General features: G+C 40.4%; 1 protein-coding gene across 3 annotated transcripts in view; it reads right to left on the bottom strand.

The window, feature by feature from the left end:
* grb10b (growth factor receptor-bound protein 10b) overlaps nt 1-23,783 on the bottom strand; it is an 80,351-nt gene that overhangs the window by 40,723 nt on the left and 15,845 nt on the right. For 2 of the 3 annotated variants that reach the window (XM_085422357.1, XM_085422355.1), the window contains exons 2-4: nt 17,401-17,515; nt 8,875-8,971; nt 416-698 (exon numbers count right to left, since the gene is read on the bottom strand). In XM_085422357.1, the coding sequence (XP_085278483.1) occupies nt 416-698; nt 8,875-8,971; nt 17,401-17,451 (431 nt within the window). In that variant the 5' untranslated portion in view covers nt 17,452-17,515. The remainder of the gene's footprint in view (nt 1-415; nt 699-8,874; nt 8,972-17,400; nt 17,516-23,783) is intronic. The other variant, XM_085422356.1, reaches the window with a different exon arrangement.

The following is a 23,783-nucleotide window of genomic DNA, read 5'->3' as shown; positions in this document are numbered from 1 at the left end:
AAGCCCCTCAGTTCATCTACTGCCTCAAACAAGCATTTTTAGCACCCTCTCCCCTTCTGTAAAGCCAACTCTGATCTGATTGGCTGTGCCTCACACACAAAAGTTTTGAACAGGAGGTACATGGAGTTTCTGCTTCTGCCGTCACTGTGGAAAACCAAATATTTAGAGCAGTCTGAAGCTTGAGCCTTTGGCTTATGAAGATTACAACGACTTACACTGACCTAATTTGAAACTTTGGCCATGTAGAATTGAGGGGGGGGGCAGCATAATAGATTCTCTTTATAGGTTTCCTCCAGTCCGAACTTTAAACCCATACTCTTAACACTGAAAGTTAAGTTTACTATCACATCAAGCAAAAAAAACAAACAAACAGAAAGCTCATAACTGGAGGAGATGAAACTAGTTGAGCAGCTACCTGACAGCATTGATGTGCATCGGCTGTGACCGTCGGAGGCCGGTTTGAGGCGAGTCTGAAGACGAGGAGGGCGGCTCTGGGGAGATGTGGCTTATCCCGTGTGAGTGCTGTCCCTGCCGTGGCTGGTTGTGTTGATGTGCTTGATGGTGGTGGCTGTGTGACGTCGAGGTCTGTCCGTTGTGCAGCAGAGGAGTCGATTCTGTCTGTGGACCGCTGTACGAGTACAGGCTCTCCAGTGAAGAGTCCATTTCATTCACCAGGGCCTCCAAGTCGACATCATCCTCTAAAAGACACAGATATGGCAGAACAAATCTGTGAGTTAGCATTAACCTGACATGAGCTCCTGTAAAGTAACAGCATGAACTGCTTGTGTAATGAAAAGAACTACAACAAATCGACAAACACCAAAGGGAACCAGTGCGCATATTAAATTTGAGGTTTCAAATAACGTGTACGTGAAATTTGCACTGTGGGCCAATGGTCATATGTTTTAGATCGGTCCAAGCTCTTCTGTAGGCTCAGGAGGTAGAGTGGATCATCTACCACTCAGAAGGTAGGTGGTGGTTCAAACCCTGGCTGAGTTCAGCATCTTGCCTCTGTGCATTCATTAGTGTGTGAGGTAGGTTTAAAGTGCTTAGTTACAGAATTGAGTGCTTAACTTAAAAAGCACTATACGAGTACCAGTCCACTCCTTTTCTGTATTCCTTTTTTAAAACCGTATACTTGTTTACAGGGTGGGGGGCCTTGAAGTGATAGGAGCTAAAACAGCCAACGCAGTTAAAAAAAAAAAAAAAAAAAAAAAGTTCCTTTAGAGGAGACTTCAAAATAAATATTAAAAATAAAAAGTCAGCCCCCATAAACTCAGTGTTAAAATGTCCAACTTTAGCATTTAAAAGCATGTTCACAGCCTGGTAGAAACAATTTTGGCATCTATGGATACTTTTCCCCACTTTAAAAGATCGGCAACTGTGACCGTCAGCTGAAACTCGCTCCAGCTAATAGAGCAGCTGCTGTAAAACCATGTTCAAAAAGTTCATACAGACAACTCAAGTGCCCAAATACCTAAAAATCTAAAGGTGGAAATCAGCATAATAGGTATCCTGTAAGTGCAACAACACATAGTGGGGTTGGGGGTGCGAGTGCTGCAGACTTATAGGACTGATTCTTATTTTAAAACACAGTAAAATGATTAAGTCCCTGGGTATTCAGCCACTTTCCCCTTTCAGTTTCTCATCTAGCTGTGGCCTGGATTTGAACCTTTGCACTAGTAACTCAAGGTAAAAGAAAAAAAGAAAGAAAATACACAACACACAAGCGCCCACGCAGACACGCGCACAGATTTGTTGCCAGTTTTGCCAGAGTGCTCAATCAGCAGGAATATCTTAACATCTCGACTGAATACACCGTAATGCCCTGTGAGCCAAATCTCCAGGGAGATCAGGTACAAGCACAAACCTGCCCATGACACTTTTCAGCTCCAACCGTTGGGGTTCAATGTAAAGGCACCGCACTGCAAGCATCTGCTCTGCATTCAGGGCAGCTTTCAAACACTCAGCTTTTAAATGTCTTTAAAAGAAAGATGTGAAATTCTTCTCAGAAGGTGTCTATCTTCAAAGTCCTCGCGAAAACCTCCAGGCACATTTAAATTCCTGAAGTGAATTTTTCAACCGACTCCAGGAGCATGTTTTATCAAAGCCTGACGTGAGCTCAGCTGAAGGGAAACTCGTCTAATTGCTCCATGCTGTGAAAGTTTGAGCATCTGGGTAAACTGACAGCCCAACTTTGCTCTTTTTAAATTACAAGCCACAGCTGTGATTCTGCTTGTGATTAATAATTCTCCATTATGAAAAAGAAATCTATCCCATGAATTTATCATAAGGTCTCTGTAGAATAGTAGAATAGAATAGAATAGAATAGAATACTTTTATTTGTCAATTTCTTCAAATGTACTTGCCATACAAAGGAATTGAAATTACGTTTCACACTGTCCCATGCGTAGGCATTGACAACAATAAGGTGCAGGAGGCTGAACAGACAGTGCGCGGGGTGGGTTGCATCGTTGACAATTGTGATGGCTTTGCGGGTGATCTGTAGAGATCCCAACCGTGCTGTTGCACAAATGCAAACCACTAGAGGGAGACAAACTAATTGGATGAGGAAAGGAGCTTTGAGACTCCTGAAAACAAACATTTTTCAAAAACTACATTAAATTTGCATCCCTGGAACACAGGACCAGAAGACTTTTGGGATTAGGAAGCACTGAGGTTGTTAGTTTCTTGTTCAGCAGTGAAGATGCCCTTTGTGAAAAATCTTATGTGGATGGATTATACATCTATGCTCATTTATGAATATGCACACGTCAGCTTTAGATCATAGTTCTGTTAGTAACTAATTGGTAAGTCTAAATGAAATGGAAAGTAATACAGATGCTTTGTTAGCACCAGCCGCCTCCTGCATCCACAAAACCTTAGGCTATACCCAGTATACTTGAGAAAAAAAAAAATACTAATCTAATGAATGTAAATTAATACTACATTGTAACTTTAACAGACACCGGCCTGCTGTCAGAATTCAAATGAGCCCCACATGCCTCACGTCGTGTCCCTGCTGACTCAGAGTGCAGCACACCTGACAGCTGGATCATGCAGGTGTCATATCACAGGTAAAAATCCCATGACTCATCAGAAAGCTTACATTGGAAAACTGTAATCTGACTAATGTAGTTTTAAAAGCACTGGCCTCAAAGTGAGCACCAGTCTGGCAATGGGCCATTTTTCTTTTGGAAATGCCACTTTTTCCCTCTTCTGGGGAAAAAAAGGGAGAAAAAAAAAAAAGAAGAAGGAGGGATTAAACAACAAGAGGCGTCACAGGTTAGTGAGTCAGTATCTTCACGCAAACATCTACATGCAAAGGCATGGCTCTGCCTCTAGCTATAGCTACCTGCTAAAACTTTTGTGTCGCCTTTGAGGACCTTTTCCTTAAAACAAAATGTAAGGAAGGTGCACCACAGGTGTCTGAACTGCTGGCGCTTAATCTGCAGGTATAAATAGTGACAGATAAGCTGCAGCAGCTACTTATAGATAGCCTAGAGAGCTAAAGACCTATATGCCACAGGATCCAGGGTGCATACGGGGCTAAACACAGGACTAAGGACAGACAACACAGTTGTAATATCGAACAGAGCACCACGACCTGCATGCTGCACCTGTTGTTTAAAAAAGGAAATCTACATATATCTAAAAGTTTAGAAAATCTACATGAAATGTAAGACCAAATTTCAAAAATTACTTTTATCCTTTTTATTCTTCAGAGATGCGACATGACCCTCAAGGTAGGGAGAGCATGTACCCGACCTAGTATGGCTTCTGGGGAACTGTCAGCATACAAAGAAACACCACCCATAAACTCTTGCAGCTATGGAAGACTTGTGCGTCATTATCAGTCATATGATCGCAATCACCAATGCATGTCACAATCGCACAAACAAAGATATGCGTCATGCTCCGTGGCGTGAGGCAGACAGACTGATGACACAGAAGGCATGCAGGCAGGCACGCACACATGCACAGGATTTAAACTCTGAAGATCTGGAGAGGGAAGCAGCCTATCATTGTTCGTCGTTGGACACAGCCCAGAAAACAGAAGCTACACGTGATACTTGGCTTTGGCAGCCACGAGAAATGACACAAACCTTTATATCTATCCTCACATGTGCTCTCACTATATTACAGAAATTATAATATACTAATAAAATATCACAGCAGCTCGTGCAGCAGGAAGCACACATAGCTGCAGCTTTAGACTCAAAACAGGGAGGAAAGAAAGAGACAAGTAGCAGTTCTGATGCATATGCTTAATGTACAGCATCACTACCATGTTATGAGCCTTGTTGTAGGCATGGAGCTTTAAAACAACACTGAACCTCGCTGTGAAAGCCATTACACAGTTGCTTCACTCCTATTCACCACCATGCGCAAAGTTTACAGAGCAAAACAGATTGAAAGAACCAACAGATAGCAGGATTTATTTAAAGCTGTATTCACCCGAGAGGCATCTCGGTTAAAAATCTTACAGCTACAGGCTCTGACTCAGCCTCATCCGTTCCTCACAGGAAGTATTTACAAATGCAACAGGGATCACACAACAGAATGGGTAGGAAGGAAATCACTAGCGGCAGAAATTAGTCCTAATACTGAGCGGTAAATGGATATGAGCACAGGTAACAAGTACCTCATTACTTAATCCTTTCGCTAAATTAGTCCTTTAAGAGGTGCGATTATCCTGGATCCTATCATCTTAGAGACTGTGCATCCACGTGGAGGTGGTTCAGTTACTGTGCTTTTCTTCTACATTTGAAGAGCACTGGGTTACTATTTAAGCTCCATTTGAGCAAATTGCTTTAACTGTCATATTTGATAAGTATATTTTTGGTTTATTCATAATAACCAAATCCTTTCCCCTTTTCTTTTTAAAGAACTCGGCCTAAACTCCACTGGAGAAGTCAGATCCAAATATAAAGCCTCGACCGCTCCAAGACCAACACGGACATTACTGTTCTCATTTACTCATCGTTTCACTTCTCCCATGAGTGGAATTCATTCCCTCCCCTCCTCCTCTGACATCTTTACTGCCCTCCCTCCTCTTCATAGGACCCATAACAGGTTAAATTAGGGGTAAAAATAGCCCAAGCACCCTCTATTGTTTGAGCCACGCCAAATACAGTCAGAACACACTGAACTAGTTGGACCTGACAAAAACCTGCATAAAATCCGTTTTGAATATTTTGGATCATTAGCGAGAGAGCGACGTGGACAAAAGCAAGACTATTGCGATGATGGCAGACACGTATGGCTCTCCAGGAATGCTGCCTTTTCATCTTTTATTCATTCCTGCTAGTTAAGAAAACAAAAAGGGCCGCAACCCTAAAGAAGGGGGAATATATACATATACAGTACATCAACTGCACACACACACACACACACACACACACACACAAAAGATGTACTGAGGGACAAACAGCATTTGAATACGAGCCCAGCAGAGGGGTTTACATTCAAAGAGATTGGGGGAGTATAGACGGGCCAAGTCTGAACTGTTAAGCGTGGCTCTGCACTGGGGAGTACACAATACCTCCGGTGACAACACCCACTGAGGGCCAAGCCTCCTGATTTGGAGGGAGTGTGGGATAGGGTCTGAATGAAACTGGAGGAGAGGAGGAGGAGGGGGAAGATTGGACAAGAACTGAAGGAAAGAAAATACAGGAGTGAACAGAGGATCAGAAACACATCTGAGTGGGAATTATATGTAAAAGGAAAAGTGGGTGAAATTGCTTAGAGTGATAATTAACAGCGCAGATCTGGCTAGAGGGATGATGGTCTATCAGCTGGCTGACCACTGTTAATCTCTCAATAGTGTTAGGCTTGCCACAGAGTTATATGGTTCACAGGGCCAATTATAATATAATATCCCTTGTTACACTCTCACAAATCTTCTCACACTGCTATACACGTCCAAACACACCTTCTCAATGTTTGGGGTCTGACCAAGTATTCACCCTTGTTCTTTGCTGCATGCCTGCACACAAAAGCCCAAACCCAAAAGCTTTGCAGCTGCCACACTGATGTAGCTCTTGCTAAAAGCATTTCAACCTCCACCCACTAGCTTCCCCTTAAGTGAGAAGTTAGCATTGTCACTCCCCTGCTGGGATGACCTTGACATATCTCTGTGGGAAGCCAAAGTGTCAGAGCTTAGGCATAATACATACAGGACCTAAGAATGAATTTCACACGAACTGGGTGAAATGCTGTTTGTTAAAATGGTGCGTCTGTCACATCCTCCTTAAAAATACCAAGCATAACTTGAAGACCTAGGATCTTCATTTCCAGCCTGAGATCTTGACTGGTTGACCCCTTGAGGAGCCACGCCATCAGATTACTGAACTGCATTGGTTGCATTGGTAGCATTGATGGGATTTGTTGCCTAGCAGCTGCATACCCATCACAGATATGCCCCCACCACCACCAGGAACAATGGTCACATCCATGTTTACCAGTGAGGGTCTGAGGTGCGACAGTGGAGAGATGTGGGACTCAAACATCTTACACTTGTGGCAGATGGCATTTTGCTACATTCACTGGATTCAAAAAGGCCAATAAATACTGCTACTATTAAATAACCTTTACATAGTCACATTCAGAGGATTTCATCTTGCAGTCGGCAAAGTGTATTTATGACAGAAGACGTTTAAGATGTGTTAGACAATATGGGTCTTTTTTTGCCTTCATAAGGAGAGAACGATGTCAGAACAATTCCAAAATATGAGATAACACCCAAGAATTCAGATTGTAAAGATGCCGATTTTCCTTATTGTCAGAGATACATCAGAACACACAAAAAACTTGCTGTGTCAAAACACATGCTGTCATTAAGCTCCGTTATACCAGAGAAATAACTGACGTAGGGCTGGGCAATATATCGAGTTTTTTAAAAATATTGATATATTTTCATACGAGATATAAGATGTGACAATATCGTTTATATCGATATAATCTATGTTACGTTATAATTATACTTGTGGAGCCGCAGGTTTGCCTCTTTCGTCCACTTTTGTCTCTACGCAACGTTACTCGGCCTCGCCTCTCCTGCACTGAACACAACTCCCCCTCCCCCATAGCTTCACCTGCAGGCAATGACAAGATGAAAGCGGAAAATCTCCGTTAGCGAGTTGCCGTGCGTGGGGCTGGATGGCGTCAACGTGTTAGCGAGCTAACCACGCTAACGACATGCAGCCCAGAGGGGCTGCACGGCCTAAAATCCTTTCCTTTTCTCAAAAATCGACAGTGCGCCTTATGTATGAATTCTGGTTGTGCTTACTGACCGCGAACCGATTTTATGTGGTACACAGCGCTCAGCAATCTGTCAAAAAATGTTTTAATATGACTTTGCTAAGCTACGGAGCTGCACCGCTTGATGGATTGTCGGAGAATTACGGCTACAGAGGAGCCGCCTCGCGGAGTGATACGTACAGTGTGTGTATAAGGACCACAAATGGCACCTGTTCAGAGACGTGGTGCAGCTGTGAAATCTGTCTCTTTGTTATTATGCTCAGCGTCTTTTAGTTTACATTTTGACTGCACAATTGTGAGCTTTTTGTTATGCACAAAAACAACATTATTTTCTTTTATTTATGGACCATGATTATTTAATATATGCTGATAATTTATTTTTGAGTAATATCTACGCTGTATGTAAATAAAAGTGCCCGTGTGACATCTGGGACACAGTGTGACTAAGAACTCTCTTTTTGTTCTTAACTTATGGCTTTAAAAAGAAAAATCGAGATATATCTTATATCGCCATCCAGCTAAAAAATATCGAGATATGAATTTTGGGTCATATCGCCCAGCCCTAAACTGACGCGAACATGGAGAAAAACAACAAAAGCAGAAGGAATTAGCACACTGAGCCCTTGACACGAGATGACTCACGTGGCATGCTAAGGTACTGGACAATGTGGTCTTGTCAGTTTTCTGGTTACGCACTTGGACCAACATAAGCTGTGCAAAACACTCAACTCCACACTAAATTAATTATAACCTAATGTGGTTAGCACAGCTGCATGTTGAGAACATCATCCAGAGCAGCTCCTATTTCATCAAATCAAATACTGGCTTGCAAATGATTCGATAAAGGCCATTGTCCAACAAAGCTGTACTGTTTCATTTGTGAATACTTGTGACTTTAATGGGCTAAAAAGGATAAAAGTGGATAGTTATTTGAAAACAAGCTTAATAATGTCAGCAAGTACAGTGATTCGACTAAAAATCCAGATGTACCAATCGAGTGTTAAAGTGCTTGAATGAGCTCTTGTAATAATTTGTCGTCCAATGTATGAAACTGTAAAATAAGCATGACAAAGAGATATTCCGAGTGTGTAAACAAAAATATCGCCTAGTGACACTCATCTCCATTCATCTGCCTCTCCAGTCCTCAGTTCCCTCTATCCCAGATGATCCTGAAAAATGACAATGTAATTTCTGCTCCATTTATTTCCCATGCCAGCGACAAGCGTTCTAATTCACTGGTTGAGTCCTCACAGACTCCCCACCCTTACCTCCCATGCTGAGTCAATATTGTGTTTAAATCTCATGCTCCGATTGTCATGGATGAGCCCTGTATGGCACAATTCCATAGACAGTGTAATTATAATAGCACCCTGCGTCCATGCACATCATCCTTTGAACAGCTCAGTGTTGACAGCGGAAGAGACCCAAATATATATCACACCCCCAAAACCAACACGTGAACAGAATGGCAATGGAAAAATGTTTGATATGTATTTTATTTTATGTATATTTTAAATAGCATGCAGTCTTAAATGACAAGCTCCAAAACATGCCCAAAACTAGACATTTTAAATGTGCAATCAGGTAAAAAACAAAACAAAAAAAAGGACCAACCTTGATGGTTAGGAGAACTCTGATTGGCCGGTTGCTGAAATCTTGGACCAATGAGATCAGTCTGTCTGTGATTGGAAGACCGGTCTATATTTTCCTGCTGAGGGAGAGAGAAGCAAGAAGACAGAAAAAAACAAAACAAATAATAAAGAGTTGCTTAGAACTTTGTTACAGTAGCCAATGTAAACATGCATTATCTAAACATGATCAACATTTAAAATCACCAGTATATTACCCCTTTAAATGTCAGCTGAATGCAAATTTTGTTTTCTCTCCCCTTTCATTCATTTATTTTTAAATTAACCATTCATGCTGTGGAACTGAACGCCCACGTGGTGGAGCACGTTCTTGTTGAAACTTGTTCGATCACGTAAAGGACCGATGTGTAGGAATTAGTGGCATCTGGCGCAGAGTTTGCAAACTGCAACCAGCTAAATATGCCTTTCTCACAAGCATGTAGAATAATCTTATGGTGGCCATCATTTCCATGTGAAACCACAACACGAGGCCCTCTAAAGTGCCAGTGTTAGGGTCGTTTGTCCTGGTCTACTGTCAAAATAAGCAACAGAAACAACCACTGATAGGAACCGGTGATTATACATGAACGCATATATCATTTTGAATAGTATATTCCATTTCTGGAAATCATTTTTCCTGCAGAGCTGCACTTTAAAAGGCGAAGCTATAACTAAACAGAAACAGCTTTTTTTCCTAAGAACATTTTAGGGGAAGTAAAAGCTATAAATGGAAATAACCAACGGAAAACAAACCTCAGTTACAAAGCCTTCAGAAAACCTGAGCCAACTTATTCTCTACTCTCCCTACACTGCGAATGTAAAATGACACCACATATAGCATAAACAGTGTGCAAACATGGGCAGGTGTGCATCAGAGCACAGATGGAAAGCACTTAAGATACCACTCATCCACAGTGTCCTCGATTGCCCTTTGTTATGCTGGCTTGAAGCAGTCCTGTCAGGACAAACTGTTCAAAAAGTCAGAAATAAAATAAAAATCAGAGTAAAAGGAGCGACCATGTACATTTGTGTAAACATATTCGTCTCAGATTTGTTTCTGGCACAGCTAGAGCAACTTATTCGTCTGTGTCCCGACTAGCGTCCCGCACAGGACCTGACACAGCAGGAGAGGGAACAGAACGTTCTGGGTGGACAGTGTTCAGAAAAACATCACTACTCACTGTAAGCACACAAGACCTCCTCTGACGCTGTAATAAAAGCTGCTACAGTAGCTTGTTCTGTCTCATTTAGAGTACAGACAATGCAGGCAGAACTAGATTTTTTTTTTTGTATAAAAACACACCTCACAATTTATTTTTTTTATTGTTTTTTGAAACTATAATGGAGTCTGTGCCCCACATTGGAGTTAACAGGTCAAAAGCATTGCAACAAGCAGCCTTTTGCTAATACATTTAAGGTTTTAGGTGAATCTCATTAAATTTGTTTCCTTGCAGCGCAGTGCTTGATGGCAACAACACATTTAATCTTTATCTTGTTACACAAATGTGAGGCTAGCAGTGATTCCTAATCAAAACTGATTTTACACCGTAATGTAAACACTATAACAAGCTTTATTATTCTCATGCTCAAGTTTTAAAGCATTTTGACATCTAAACCCCACTAACCAGGACTGTTGAACAGTTCAAAGAGGATCTAGTCACTTTGAAATACTGTTGAATTTCACCCTGATGTCTCCATTCTTCAAAAATAATGGTACTGCTATACTGAATTAATGCACGTTTAACTTTTTTCTCTCCTCTGTTAAAAACCAAAGCCTTGGTAAAAAAATAAAAAAATAAACTGGTATACATGCTATGTACTTTGTCAGTGTATGTCTGTCGACCACAGCTACCCCCAACCGCTTTTCTATACCAACTAACCCAACCACATCCAATCATTAAGCTGTATTGTTCAGTCTTTTATTGTCTTGAATTTCAGTGGTATTTCTCCCCCCAGAAAGAAATGACCACCACACTACTACATTTGTTCCCATAACACAGCAAACCCATCATCAACACACACTGTCTGGTCCAGCTACCAGACTGTGACTGATCCCTACCCAGTCACCCAAGCAGTTTGGTTGGCGTGCAAGTGTATCACAAAGTTGCTGTGTGTATTCAGGACAGGATGGTCATGGTTGAGCATCACTGAGCAGAAGTGTAAAGACTCTTTCACACCATATACTGTTCTTCAATGCTGTATGGCATGGCTGTCTGGAAGTAAACCACACGCACGCACACCTCGTGTCTTACCAACAAAGGAAAAAAAAGGTTCTTTTTCCTGTATTCTTGCATTTTGTCATCACACCTCTGAATCTTATAAGCACAGGCACATATGCACAGACTTCCCCACCCACCCACATATCCTGCACACTATTGAGGGGCAAAAAGCAGGACTTTGACTGTAGGCCAAATTTTGACAAGGAGCACAGAAGAGCCCTTTCATTTTAATGAAGTTGAAAAGAACTTCAAAAAGAAGTCAGGAGGTTGAGGATTTAACCCTTTAAAAAAGGGGTCAGTGGAAGGCCAGAGGCAAGGTTAAGGCACAGACGAAAAGGAGTGGAGGCTGGACCTCAAACACACACTAGTAGTTGATTCACATTCACCAGTAAGTGAAGTCATCATTGTTAACACAGCTCAACATTCCACTCTGATCCTGACAGTCTTCTCTTCACCATTGAGTTCAGACTGTTGCTAGTTTAGGTCGTTTCCATCAGTTGAATTCAAAACTAGCTCACGTGAGTATGATTCAAAACGTCGGTACCTCAGCAGCCTTTTATTTAAAGCAGAGTTATCAGATTACAACTGTCAAGCAAGCGTCACTCACAAGCAGTGTTGGGACTAACGCGTTATTAAGTAACGCGTTACAGTAACTACGTTATTATTGTGGTAACGAGCACGGTAACTAGTTATTATGCCAAAACCGGGAACGCGTTACTCATTACTGGGATTTAGATAGGCTCGTTACTCGTTACTTCGTGTGGTGGCTATCGCGGAGCTTCCACAGATTCAGTAACATTAGCAAGTGGTGGAGGCAGCAGGTGGATGAAGGAAAAGGGACGCAGAAGGAAAAGAGACCCGAGGCGGCCGCCGGTCCAAGTGTGAACTGAACTTCAGGTAAGAAGTTCTGACCTGCAGTCTCTCTGGGTCAGATATGAACCAAGTTTAGGTGGAGTTTATTTTCGTTATTCTGACTTTTTCCGTACTGCGTGCTAGCTAACATGACGGAGTTTCTATACAGCTGGGTGGGTGCTATGAAGTTAATGATGTTGAACCTTATTTTGTTCATAAGTTATTAGAGTTGCCAACCGTCCCGTCTGGTATTCAGAGAAAATATTACGCGTTTCTTATTGAGGTGAAAAGGAACAGTTTGTCCCGTAATTCAGCTACAATGAAAAAGGCACAAAGCTGGAGTTATTCTGTGTCTTTACGCTGCACAGCTGCCTCTTCTTCTCTCATTCTCCCCCCTCCCTCTCCCGTTTCTGGGTCATTCTTACTATTCGGTGCCATTTGAGTCCTAATGACATAATATGGTATATTTAGTGTAAAACTTGTCTAATGCTTATTTCTAAACCATTTTCTTGTATGTTTAACCCCCCTCTACCATAGAACACATTGATATATACACAGGATAAATACATTAAAAGTAAATTACTTTTATTTTAGCACAAGTCACTAAAGTACTATGTCCCCAGTAATGCTTGCTCGACTTCAGTTACAAATATAACTTAAAAAAAAAATAAATAAATCTAGATTTTTCATCATTTCTGGATTGGCTTATTTCTAATGTTCCTCATCAAATGTTCTTTTTTATTATTAATGCATGTTTAATACTTAAAATCTTTAAAAAATGTTGTGTCCCTGAATCAACTGTCACCCCTGTTACTCTGATAAGAATTCCATAGAACACATCACCTGATTATTCTTTTAGTCACATGACACTCCCGGATGTAACATATTTTGGAGGGAAAACTTTCAAGAAGAAGACGAGTAAGTACCACTCTTTAATCAACCCTTTTTTCAATGTTTTAGCAAGATTTTGTAATGTGGCAAAGCATAACACGTCCAACCTGTTACGCTTATTAATAGTGGAAACAATTTTTTTTTGTAATTTTTATAATATGGCTAATAAACATGTTAAAAATGGTTCTTAGTGGTCACCATGTACTAGCTTGTTGTTCATCATACTAGTAGTAATGGCTAAGTTTAGCATAAAATCTCCCCCCTGTTACCGTCACCCCTGTTATTGCTATGCACTGTAACATGAAATTTCCTTGCAGATTTTAAAAAGGGACATTGTAGCTTTTAGAAAATGTAAATATTACTATAACTGTGTATTCAAAACAGTTATTAATAGAAAATTGAATGTCCTGTAACAGGGTGGACATTTGGCACGTCATGGGTAAAGACTTTGATTTTAAAAAATATTATAATATAATATCCTTAGCTGGACCAATACATTTTTCTTATAGGTTGAAAATCCCTCTTTTAGATGAAATGTTAAAATAATTCAAAATTTTGTATTTTTTGATGAAGAGTGATCACACTGAAATGGCACCGAATAGTAGGAATGACTCTTCTACTTCAATCATGAAACTGATCAATGATCAGCTGATCGGCTCTCTTGTTTGTTTATCGCCCACTTTGCACCGAAAGAGGAAACCAGCGGATGTCGCGCTAAACAACAGCAGCACGTTTAAGCTTGATCAGCTGTTGTTAGAATTTATTTAATATTAATTTCTAGTATCAGCTGATGTTTGCTGGAGCCACAGCTGTAAAAAAAAAAGCTGCTGGTCATGATATGGTTTGGTTATCTGGTGAGAGGGAAACATGAAGATGAAACCAGGAGATGTCCTTACTGAATCATCAGAGCTGAGCAGGTGATGGAGAAACAGGTTTACCTTTTAGGTGACATGAATGAGTTGAAGGGAAGTTATGAACTGTTTCTGAGAGACAAATAACCCCAGGATCCTTTTCTAAGTAGCTGACAGCTGGTAACTGTGCAGGGGCGGGTCTAGCAAAGTGTGGCCAAGGGGGCAGGTAGGGCATTAACAGGGAATGGGGGGCACAAAGAAATACTTCTCTTTCTTATTCTCATTTAAAATGTCTAGCTTTTAAAAAATAATTATCTGAATCTTACAACAAACGATTGATCGATTGATGCATATATACCATCAAAACAGTGTACATCACTGTCACAACAGTGTTTGTTTTCATTCAAAGGCTTTATGATTTTTCCTATAATGGTGGGCCAGTTTCTAGTCAAAATGCCCGGGCCAATTTTCTTTCCCAGTCCAGCCCTGTATGCAGCTCATCTGCAGTCTGGTGTTACCTACATCTTCCTATTCAGAAGGCAGAATTTCTGAGTTCTGAGTACAATCGAAAGCACCACGACTGCAGTTTTTGTGTTGGATGTAAAAGGCGCACATGACTCTGTGACGTAGGCTAGAATCATGGCAGCGGTCAATGACGGTCCAGGCGTGGGATTTCTCTCGTGGAAATATGCACATTATCATATCCTTTCTATTGGTAGGTGGCACAGTGCACTTGTGGCAAGTAAGCAAGCTAGAAGACTGGCAAAGTTATGGAAGCAACACATTAACAAGAGAATTCTGAGTAAAACCAAAGTTACTTTCCCTAGTAACTAGTTACTTTGAAAGTAACGAGTAACTTGAAGTAACTGAGTTACTTTTGAGAGAAGTAACTAGTAATGTAACTAAGTTACTATTTTAAAGTAACTTACCCAACACTGCTCACAAGTGAGGGGAGGTTTTTTCCTCCTGCCTGGCAGCTCCATCTTCAACATCCTTTTTCCCCAGTACGTTCAATTCAAAATTTTTAACTTTTCAGTGCACACAGTAATTACATAAGCACCAACTGTGCTCATTTAGGATCCTTACTGCAAAACTGTCCACTTGTCCTCTGCACAGTGGACACTACACGCTTGACTGCAGTCTGCAGACATTAGAGAGGCTGAAGCTTTTAAGTATCACAGGATAAAAATTGCACTTTCTATTACCGTTTTAATGAGAACAAAAATTCTTTAAATATAAGATCACTAATGCTAAAAGGGTCCTAGTCTTATTTCAGACTGACCTACTGGGAAAAAAACAACGCTAATAGGCTTGTTGCAACATACAGTACATGAACACTAGGCAGCAAGTGGAAATCCCTTATTACATAACTAACTAGAATGAGATCAGGAGGTCACACTAATGTCTGCTACAAAGCTTTGTTGATTAATTTGTTTATACTGTGGAAACGTAGCTGTAGCTGTAGTTAAAATCAAATGAGCCATGGCAGAGCTGGGCCATGACAGACATTTGCATAACATTACAAGACTGAGGGCTTTAATCACCACTTTTTAGTCTGGAAATGTTATAGTAGTAAACCATTTCAGGTTTTGTGCTTATAAAGAAAAGAAGAGCCTTGAATATCCTTTACAGATCCTTATGACTGCTTAAAGAAACTACAAAAGTTGTTAAAAATGAACAAACTCTAGTTTTGCCCTCACGTGTAGCATACTGCTGGTCTTAATGTTCATGCACTGACAGTAAACTGGAAAAGTGAAAAGATGCACATCTTCACACTGCATAAACAAGGACAGTCTTTAGAAACTCCGAACTGCTGATGTTAAGCCCAAATGACATGCAAATGCTCAGGTAACTCTTGTTATAACTAGCATTAATATTAGCGTCCTGGGGTTGGTGCATGTTTATTCAGTGAACATTTCGTGACAGTATTGTTCACTGGCATGTGGAGATCTCTTTAGATGGCATTTTAGTGTTTTAGTCCTTGTGTCACAAGGAACTCTCCTTGTACTCTCCATAGTTACATAAAACCGCATACACTGACATTTATACAGACTTTGACTTGGTAGGGCATAGTGTAGCTTCCTAGCAAGCGTCCTTTACTTCATCAGATGTGCCTAGTTCTGCACATATAGATCATTTAGCCAGCAGTCAAGATTACATCTGAAACAAGATTAAAGTGGTGATATAATCCCTGGAGTATAGAATGAATGTTATCTTTAGCTGAATCGGTTTGGTACTGCTGCTTCAGTTTTTTCAGGGAAAATCTTCCACAACCCTGGAATTTCACAGTGAATGGGTTTTCTCATCCAGTGAGTCAAGGTACATCTGTTATAGGTGAATGGTTTCCAAACAGCCGAGTGAGCGAGTACTGCTGTGTGTGTGTGTGTACATTAACATCCATATACTACAGCTCTAACAGGACCCGCCCAATCCATTGGCAAAGAAATAAGAGCTAAATGATGTCTCATTTCTTTCTGAAACAGCCTCCAGTCTGTCTTTAATTAGTGCTGAATAATCTAAAACAAGAAAAATATTAATGCAGGGCCAGATGCAGGAAAATTATTAGCCTACACATATTTACACTGCCATCTTTGGGCACCATGGTTTGTTGTTTGTTATTTTTTAAATTCACTGTGCCTTTTCACTTTCTGGCAGCTTTTTCAATAACTTATTAAAAATAAGACCAGCAGATACAATATACAGCTGCTAGAAATTGCTGTATATTGTAGTAGAACCACTGACACAAACCTACTACATATACAAGTATGTGAGCACATGTACATAAAAGAAATTTGAAAACTGTGCCAAAATAAATGAATCGACACAGACTAGCAGACTGAACTGTATCGCACAGCCGGACTGGCCTGCTCTGAATGCTTGGAAGCCCTTTGCTCCACTGAGGGTGATGTGATGATTCTGCTAAATCTAACAGCAAGGTCAAAAAGTCAAGTTTGTTCTTGTTCCTCTGCAACAAATGATGGCATTCGCTTGTAAATCAATGTCTGTGGAAATTTGAATTAAACAGAAAAAGACAATAAGATCAGGGACAACTTGACCAAAAGACAAATCCATATCTAAACCTCAGCAGCTGGGACAGCTGAGGGGATACTGAGTGATGGAATTTGGTCATGTGCAGTTTGTAGAGTGAAGTTTTATTCATAACCATCACACCGTTTGGGCCAACTGTGATGTCACCAATGCAATCTTCTCCTGAATTACGGGCATCACCATTCAGGAAAATCCCTGGCATCAGCACTAACATGGGAGTAGAAGAGTTAAAACAAACAGGAAGCAGAGAAAGCGCTCTAATATTCCACATCTACACAATCGATAATCGCACACTCATGACACCAAAGCACAGTTCATATTAGTAGCTGTGACATCACTTGTTGTGCAAAGACCAGGTGTAAGGAGACAAATCTGACTCCAAAGTCAGCCAAAGTTAAGGATTTTAAGAGAAATCATGAATTAATTTAACAATTTAGTTTACTTTAGTATCTTTTTGGAGCCTCAGAGGTCCAGCCAGCTGCTGCACTTTGTGGATTCATCTTAGTAGAATGATGCAACCATGCCACGACAAGTTACTGACTCGGTCTTTGATCAGGGAGGATAAAAGAACATTTTTGCCCTTTTCCCCAAAAAAAAAAAAAAAAAAAAAAAAAAAAAAATGAATATCTCAAATGAAATATTTCCATTTACCTGATAATTGGGATGATGCAGGAAATAATCCGGACATCCGGCCACAGCCATGGCTTACGTTTCTCAGATATTTTTTTTTGCAATTGGTTTTGATATTAGGTGCTCAGAGCGACACCTGTGGAGAAAGAACACAAATGGAGCTTAGTGGAAAAGTACAAAGGAAGCAGGGAAAAGATAAGAGCGTCCACGAGAGGACGGATGAAGGAAGGAGAGGCGGATGACACAAGGAATGGAAGATGAAGTCTGAAGAAGACAGATATAGCACAGAGTAGTACTTAACCCACATAGACTACACAACGTCAACAACAACACAGAAGATATAATGGTTGGTTTAGAGAGACATCAGCACTTGTTTCAGAATTCACTCATGTACCAATGAATGTTGCTTGAAAGTGACTTCGAAGCTGGAAAATAAGGGTGAAGAAAAAAAAAGCTACTTTTAATACATTTTTGAAAGGTGGGCAGTTAAAGGTCAGCTGTGTGTACAAATCAAAGTTAAAAAAAAAAAAAAAAAAAAAAAAAAAATCCTCACACTACCAGGTTTTCATATTTAAATAAGCTGGTTTACAGGAGAACAAAGGCTACTTGAAACTGCGGCGTTAGTTTACTCCACCATAAAAGTGCATTCAGTAAGCCAAAACAAACTTTTGCTTTATTCACATAATACAGCCAAATGAAAACCCCACTACCAAGAGCATCGCATCCCTGCGGCAACTTCAGCTTTACTGTAGATCTTTTGCACCCTCTTACAAAACATGAAAATTCTACAATTCGCTTCCCCCCTCATTACGAGTCCTGCACTTGCCTTCCTGCCTTCTAGATTTAGTTCACCAAGGTGGATCTGAAGTGACAGGCCATAAGTCATAAGTCAGTTTTAGACAAATAAAACCACTGCACAATCTGAGGTGTGGTCTTTGATAAAATAACTGAATTTACTGCAATAGATGTGGCACTTTACGGTACTAAAAATTAGAGATGGACCGATCCGATATTACGTATCGGTATCGGTCCGATACTGACCTAAATTACTGGATCGGATATCGGAGAAAAATAAAAAATGTAATCCGATCCATTAAATATCACGAAAGCACCTCACAAAACTTGCAACACGCCGTAACTCACCTCAGAACGTTAGCACGTCGGAGCAGTAGGCATCACGTGATAGAGCGGCTGTGGCATGCGGGACCTGTCGGTGGTCTGGATAGCATTTGGAGCTTCGCTAGAAACCCGGCATTTCATCTCCGACAAAGTTATCCCCGAGAGAAGTAAAGCAAGTGTGTAAGTCCATCTCTGAATGTTTGTAAAGCATTCCTGCGTTAAGCTTAACGAGCGATATATGGAGCGACTGCCTCTTCTTGCTGCTACTTCAATCGTGAAACTGCTTAACGATCAGCTGATCGGCTTTTCTGTCGCGAGTCCGGGTCTCTAGTTTGCTTTTGGCCCACGTTGCACCAGAAAGAGGAAACCAGCGGCTGAACAACAGCAGCACGTTTAAGCTTGATCAGCTGTTGTTAGAATTTATTTAATATTTCTTTCTACACCAGGATCTTTTTCTATGTAGCTGACGGCTGGTAACTGTGCAGGGGCGGATCTAGCAAAGTTTAGCCAGGGGGGCTGATAGGGCATTAACAGGGAAAAGGGGGCACAAAGACATACTTTTCTTTCTTATTCTCATTTAAAATGTCAAGCTTTTAATAAATAATTATCTGACACCCAAAGTTTTAATTTGATGTAAAAGGAATAGAAGTCAATTACTGTATATAGTGACTATTAAGTCTAATATATATACCCTAGTAAGCTATAGTACTTTTTCCTTTGGGAAGGTACCATCTGTGCAGTCTGCAATTTTGTTGAAGAAAGATGTTGAATCTATTTAATATTTCTTGAAAAATAATTGATTTCTGTGCATTTTTTTTCACACTGCATCAAATTAAGGTTGATTACGTCGATTAAGCATCATGAGGTGGAGCGTGAGGGGTGGTTCCCTATTTTTTATTTTTGTTGTTGCTGGGAGTTGGAACCCTATTAGTTAGGTTGCTTAATATTTATGCTAAGTACTCTTTAAAATACCAGAATAGGGAGGATGGTGTAGGTTTAAGTTTATTAGATTGATCAGTATTGCTGAACTATGAAATATTTTTTTTTTGCATACAGGTATAACAGAATAGCTTTAGTGTAGTTGTTGTTTTAAACTTGAGTATGAACTTGCAGACTTGCAAAATGCAGCAAGATATTTTAAAAAAACACTTTTGTTGATTAAAAAAAAACACTATCGGATTCATATCGGTATCGGCAGATATCCAAATTTATGATATCGGTATCGGACATAAAAAAGTGGTATCGTGCCATCTCTACTAAAAATAAGTGCTCCTGCTCCAAGACCCTGCCTCCCGGCTATCCTTGGTCAAAATAACCATAATTTCAACAACATGAACTCCAGTGTATTTGAACTTCTTAAAGTGGGTATCCTACTAACCTCCTGGCATTGCTGCCAGTGAACAAACACCTGTAAACACTGACCCAAAAATACCCTACAGGCACATATCCAGGTCTGAAGTTATACCCTGGGGTATATTTGGAGTCGAGCAGCTCAGGCTCATAACTGTGATGGTCTTTTATGCAGCAGTTCGTGACCCCCAGTTCACATTATAAAAATAGGACCTGGCATTTTATAGATTGCTAATATTATCTCATGCTTGCATTAGCGGTCGTGAGCCAGCTGCCCTTGCGGTGGAGCAGTGTTTGTATGTGTGCGTTTCTGCCAAACAGTGTTTGTTTCAGCATGTACATGTGCACACGACGGTATGTGTGGATGTTTGCGTCCAGTATACTGCAAATACTTGTGTGTAGGTGTGTACTTTTAAGAATCAAGTCATGTTTGGAAAGACCTCAACAACTTCAGAGTCCCATGAAATCCGATTTGTATACGGCGATATGTCCTCTCCCAGCTCCAGCAGAGTTGACTGTTAAGCACACATATTGCTAAAGTGCAAAGCTTCCTGGAAAAGGAGAATCAAGCAAGCAGCAGCAAACACATTGCACTTGTACGCTCTTGCTTTTGATGCAGACACATTACTTATTACACTTTTAAGATGTTATCCTGACACTGTGCCCACTGAAAAGATAAAGTTGTCGATTTCCACGGGGTTTTTTTTTTTTTCCCCCCTTGAAGCCCTAAAATAAAACCTCCAAAACTGGACTTGCAAATACCGACCAAACTATGAATGCAGTCTAAACAAAGAGTTTGGCACCGTGTTCACTAGGACCAATGAAAGGGCTCGCTTGTAATATGCGTGGCATCTGTGCGAGTATGAGCGTTAACCCTTTCAATCTATGTGTGGGGCCTAGCTGGCTGGCCAACAAGCACAACTTTTCATCTACTCATCATTTACAGACACACCGTTGACAACAAAAACAAAAACTAATTTACATCAGCCTAAACGCTCCAAGCCACCCCTCACTAAGCGCCACGAACCTACTATTCGTGGCCAAACTCTAGGCTGGGTTATTGTTTTTTTTTTTCTTCCCCTTCCAGAAATCAGGAGGTTAAGCAAGGGAAACAAGTAAGCTTCAACTAATTGTGCTTCTGGATGCCAAACAAATAGTTGGGCATCACTGGAAATTTTTGTCAGGGTTATATGCAAAACAGTCAATACCACAAAAACAAAAGATACACTCAGCCAACATTACAGGTGTGCGCTGGAAGGTTAGTTTCAACTGTGCGTGATAAAACATGAGAAAAAGTCCAGGTGCTTGATTTAGCATTTTAAAAAAGTTCAAGGAGCTCATACATGCCATAGCTACTCTCAGTGACTGATCTATTGACCAAACATACATGTACCTATTCTTAATTGTGCCCTGACACAATCAAAGCCATTCCAGTGCAGGGATTAGACCCCTTCAGAGCCCTTTGATTCAATTCCTTCCACTTGAACAGTGTACTGAAACCTAACCATCCATGACCTTGACAGTACAATTATCGTCATAGCAGAATGGGAGACTTTGGGGTGCAGTGGCACTGAGAGTACGGCATCTGGTTTAATTAAGGTGGTTTTGTTTAAACTTGCATGACAGTAGGTTGTTCAATGATAGAGTTCAAAATGTAACAGTGTCACAATGCTAACTGTAAATCATAAATTTTTCCTTTGTGAAACCAGCAAAACAAAAACAAGCAAGCAAACAAACAAACAAACAAACAAACAAACAAAAAAGCAAAACACCTGGTTTACTATAGTAACACCTAAGCACAAGGAAAAAAAAAAAAAAAAAAAAAAAAATCACAAGGAAAAAGGGGAGAAACTATAGTAAACCAAGTGTAAGAATAGCGGTCTGACATGAGACTTATTTTTTGAAAAGGGTCACTAAGCACTATTTGTGTAATTTGCACTGCGAGTTCTTGCAACTTGTTTGGGGAAATGCTATCTTTGTATCCTATATGATAGGATTATTAATTATGATAATTAAAATGTTCATTCCTCTTTTTGATCACAATATAGTAGTCTGCAGTCTGACTACTATATTGTGATAACAGCTTGCACATGCTATACGACCCGTTTGTTATTTGCAGACTCGGCCTGTACTTTTCTTAACATCCATCAGTGGGCCAGTGAAGTCATCCCCTGACTCGCCACCATATAATACAGGAGAACTCAGGGAAATGTTTCTGCTGATTACATGAGACTTCAATTAGCCAAGGTTTCTGACCTTACCTTTGGCATCACTGCAGGGCTTATCACCTTGGGATATTAAAACTGGACCCTTGAGGTATACGCACATATCAGCACATTAACCACTAGACCAATTAAGCATGCAGAACTTCTATTTGTTCAAAAATCTATTCTTTTCACAACTTCCCTAAGTGTAACTGCACAGCTATATGTAAACACTGTGCATCAAGTACTGTGTAAGCTGCTGTATAATATAAAAGGCCAAAGTGTGCTATTTAAACAACATCCTCCTACAAATACATCAAATGAACTTTCGAGGGAAGTAAAGCCCTAACTGAATAATTGCCTTAGCTCTAACTGAGTAATGGCTTATTGGTCCAGTGCAATGTTGTGTAATACCGTGTCCCAGCTCATTAAGAGAAAAATCCCACCAAGTCCACATTGATGCTGAGTGTTTTCCAAATATAGGGTTTTGTTAGAGTTTCTGTGATTTTTACTTAGTAGAAGCCAACTAGAAAATGCCCAGCCCACCACAGCAAACAGGAAGTTCCAGTTTTGTGTATATCACCATAACAACAAAACTACACATTCACTGCATGGTTTTATTATTTATTGTTACTGAAGTTTTAAAAATGTTATATGAAAGCAAACCATGCATATATAGTCTACTGATTTGAGGGCAGTGTCCCACTGCAACATTTCCATCATGCAGGACTTTTCTAAGATAGCATTTAACCCACCCCAAACAAGTTGCAAGAACTCAGTGGAAATTACACAAATAGTGCTTTGTGGCAAAACCTTAAAAAAAAATAAGTCTCATGTCAGGCTGCTATTATTACACTTGGTTTACTATAGTTTCTCCCCTTTTTCCTTGTGCTTAGGTGTTAAACTGCTTTGGTTGCCTATTCTTTTGGGAAATCATGGATGCTGTGTTCTCTACCATCCGGCTTGTTACCAGCACTCAGGTCAAAAGTAGACATGGCAAAAGTTTACGGAGTAGTTTAAAATGATTTGAAAATCATTGCATTCTCTTTCTAATTTACATCTTACATCAGGGGTCGGCATCCCCGGGGCACGCGTTCCACGGCTGGCACGCCAAGGGTTAACTGATGGCACAACCACAGCTGGACTGGCCATTGGGCATTTTCCCGGTGGGTCAATGGTGATTTTTCGTTTTTATGAGCCGATGTTTTTTTGTTGTTGTTTTTTTTTGTAACGGTAAACAATGAAAGGTGGTGCATTGGCCAAATGCTGGCAGATGTGTAAAAATAACTCCGTTGTTCAGTTGTTTGGTGGGTGCTATGATGTTACTGATAGTGAACTTTATTTTATTCATAAGGTTAGTTAGTAGAGTTGCCAACCGTCCCGTAAAAAACGGAATCGTCCCGTATTGAGAGAAAATATTACGCGTTTTGTGTTGAGCTGAGAAGGAACAGTTTGTCCCGGACTTCAGCTAGAATGAAAAAGACAGAGCTGGAGTTATTCTGTGTCTTTACGCTGCCAGCTGCCTCTTCTCTCATTCTCTCCCCCTCCCTCTCATGAAACTGATCAATGATCAGCTGATCGGCTTTTCTCTCTTGTTTGTTTATCGCCCACTTTGCGCCAGAAAGAGGAAACCAGCGGATGTCGCGGTAAACAACAGCAGCACATTTAAGCTTGATCAGCTGTTTTTAGAATTTATTTAATATTAATTTCTAGTATCAGCTGATGTTTGCT

This window comes from Rhamphochromis longiceps, linkage group LG11, assembly GCF_057381845.1.
Source record: "Rhamphochromis longiceps isolate RC_006_pf linkage group LG11, R_longiceps_female_GT1.1, whole genome shotgun sequence".
Classification (NCBI taxonomy): Eukaryota; Metazoa; Chordata; class Actinopteri; order Cichliformes; family Cichlidae; genus Rhamphochromis; species Rhamphochromis longiceps.
The sequence above is the reverse complement of the archived record's forward strand: the minus strand, read 5'-3'. Positions and strand labels throughout refer to the sequence as shown.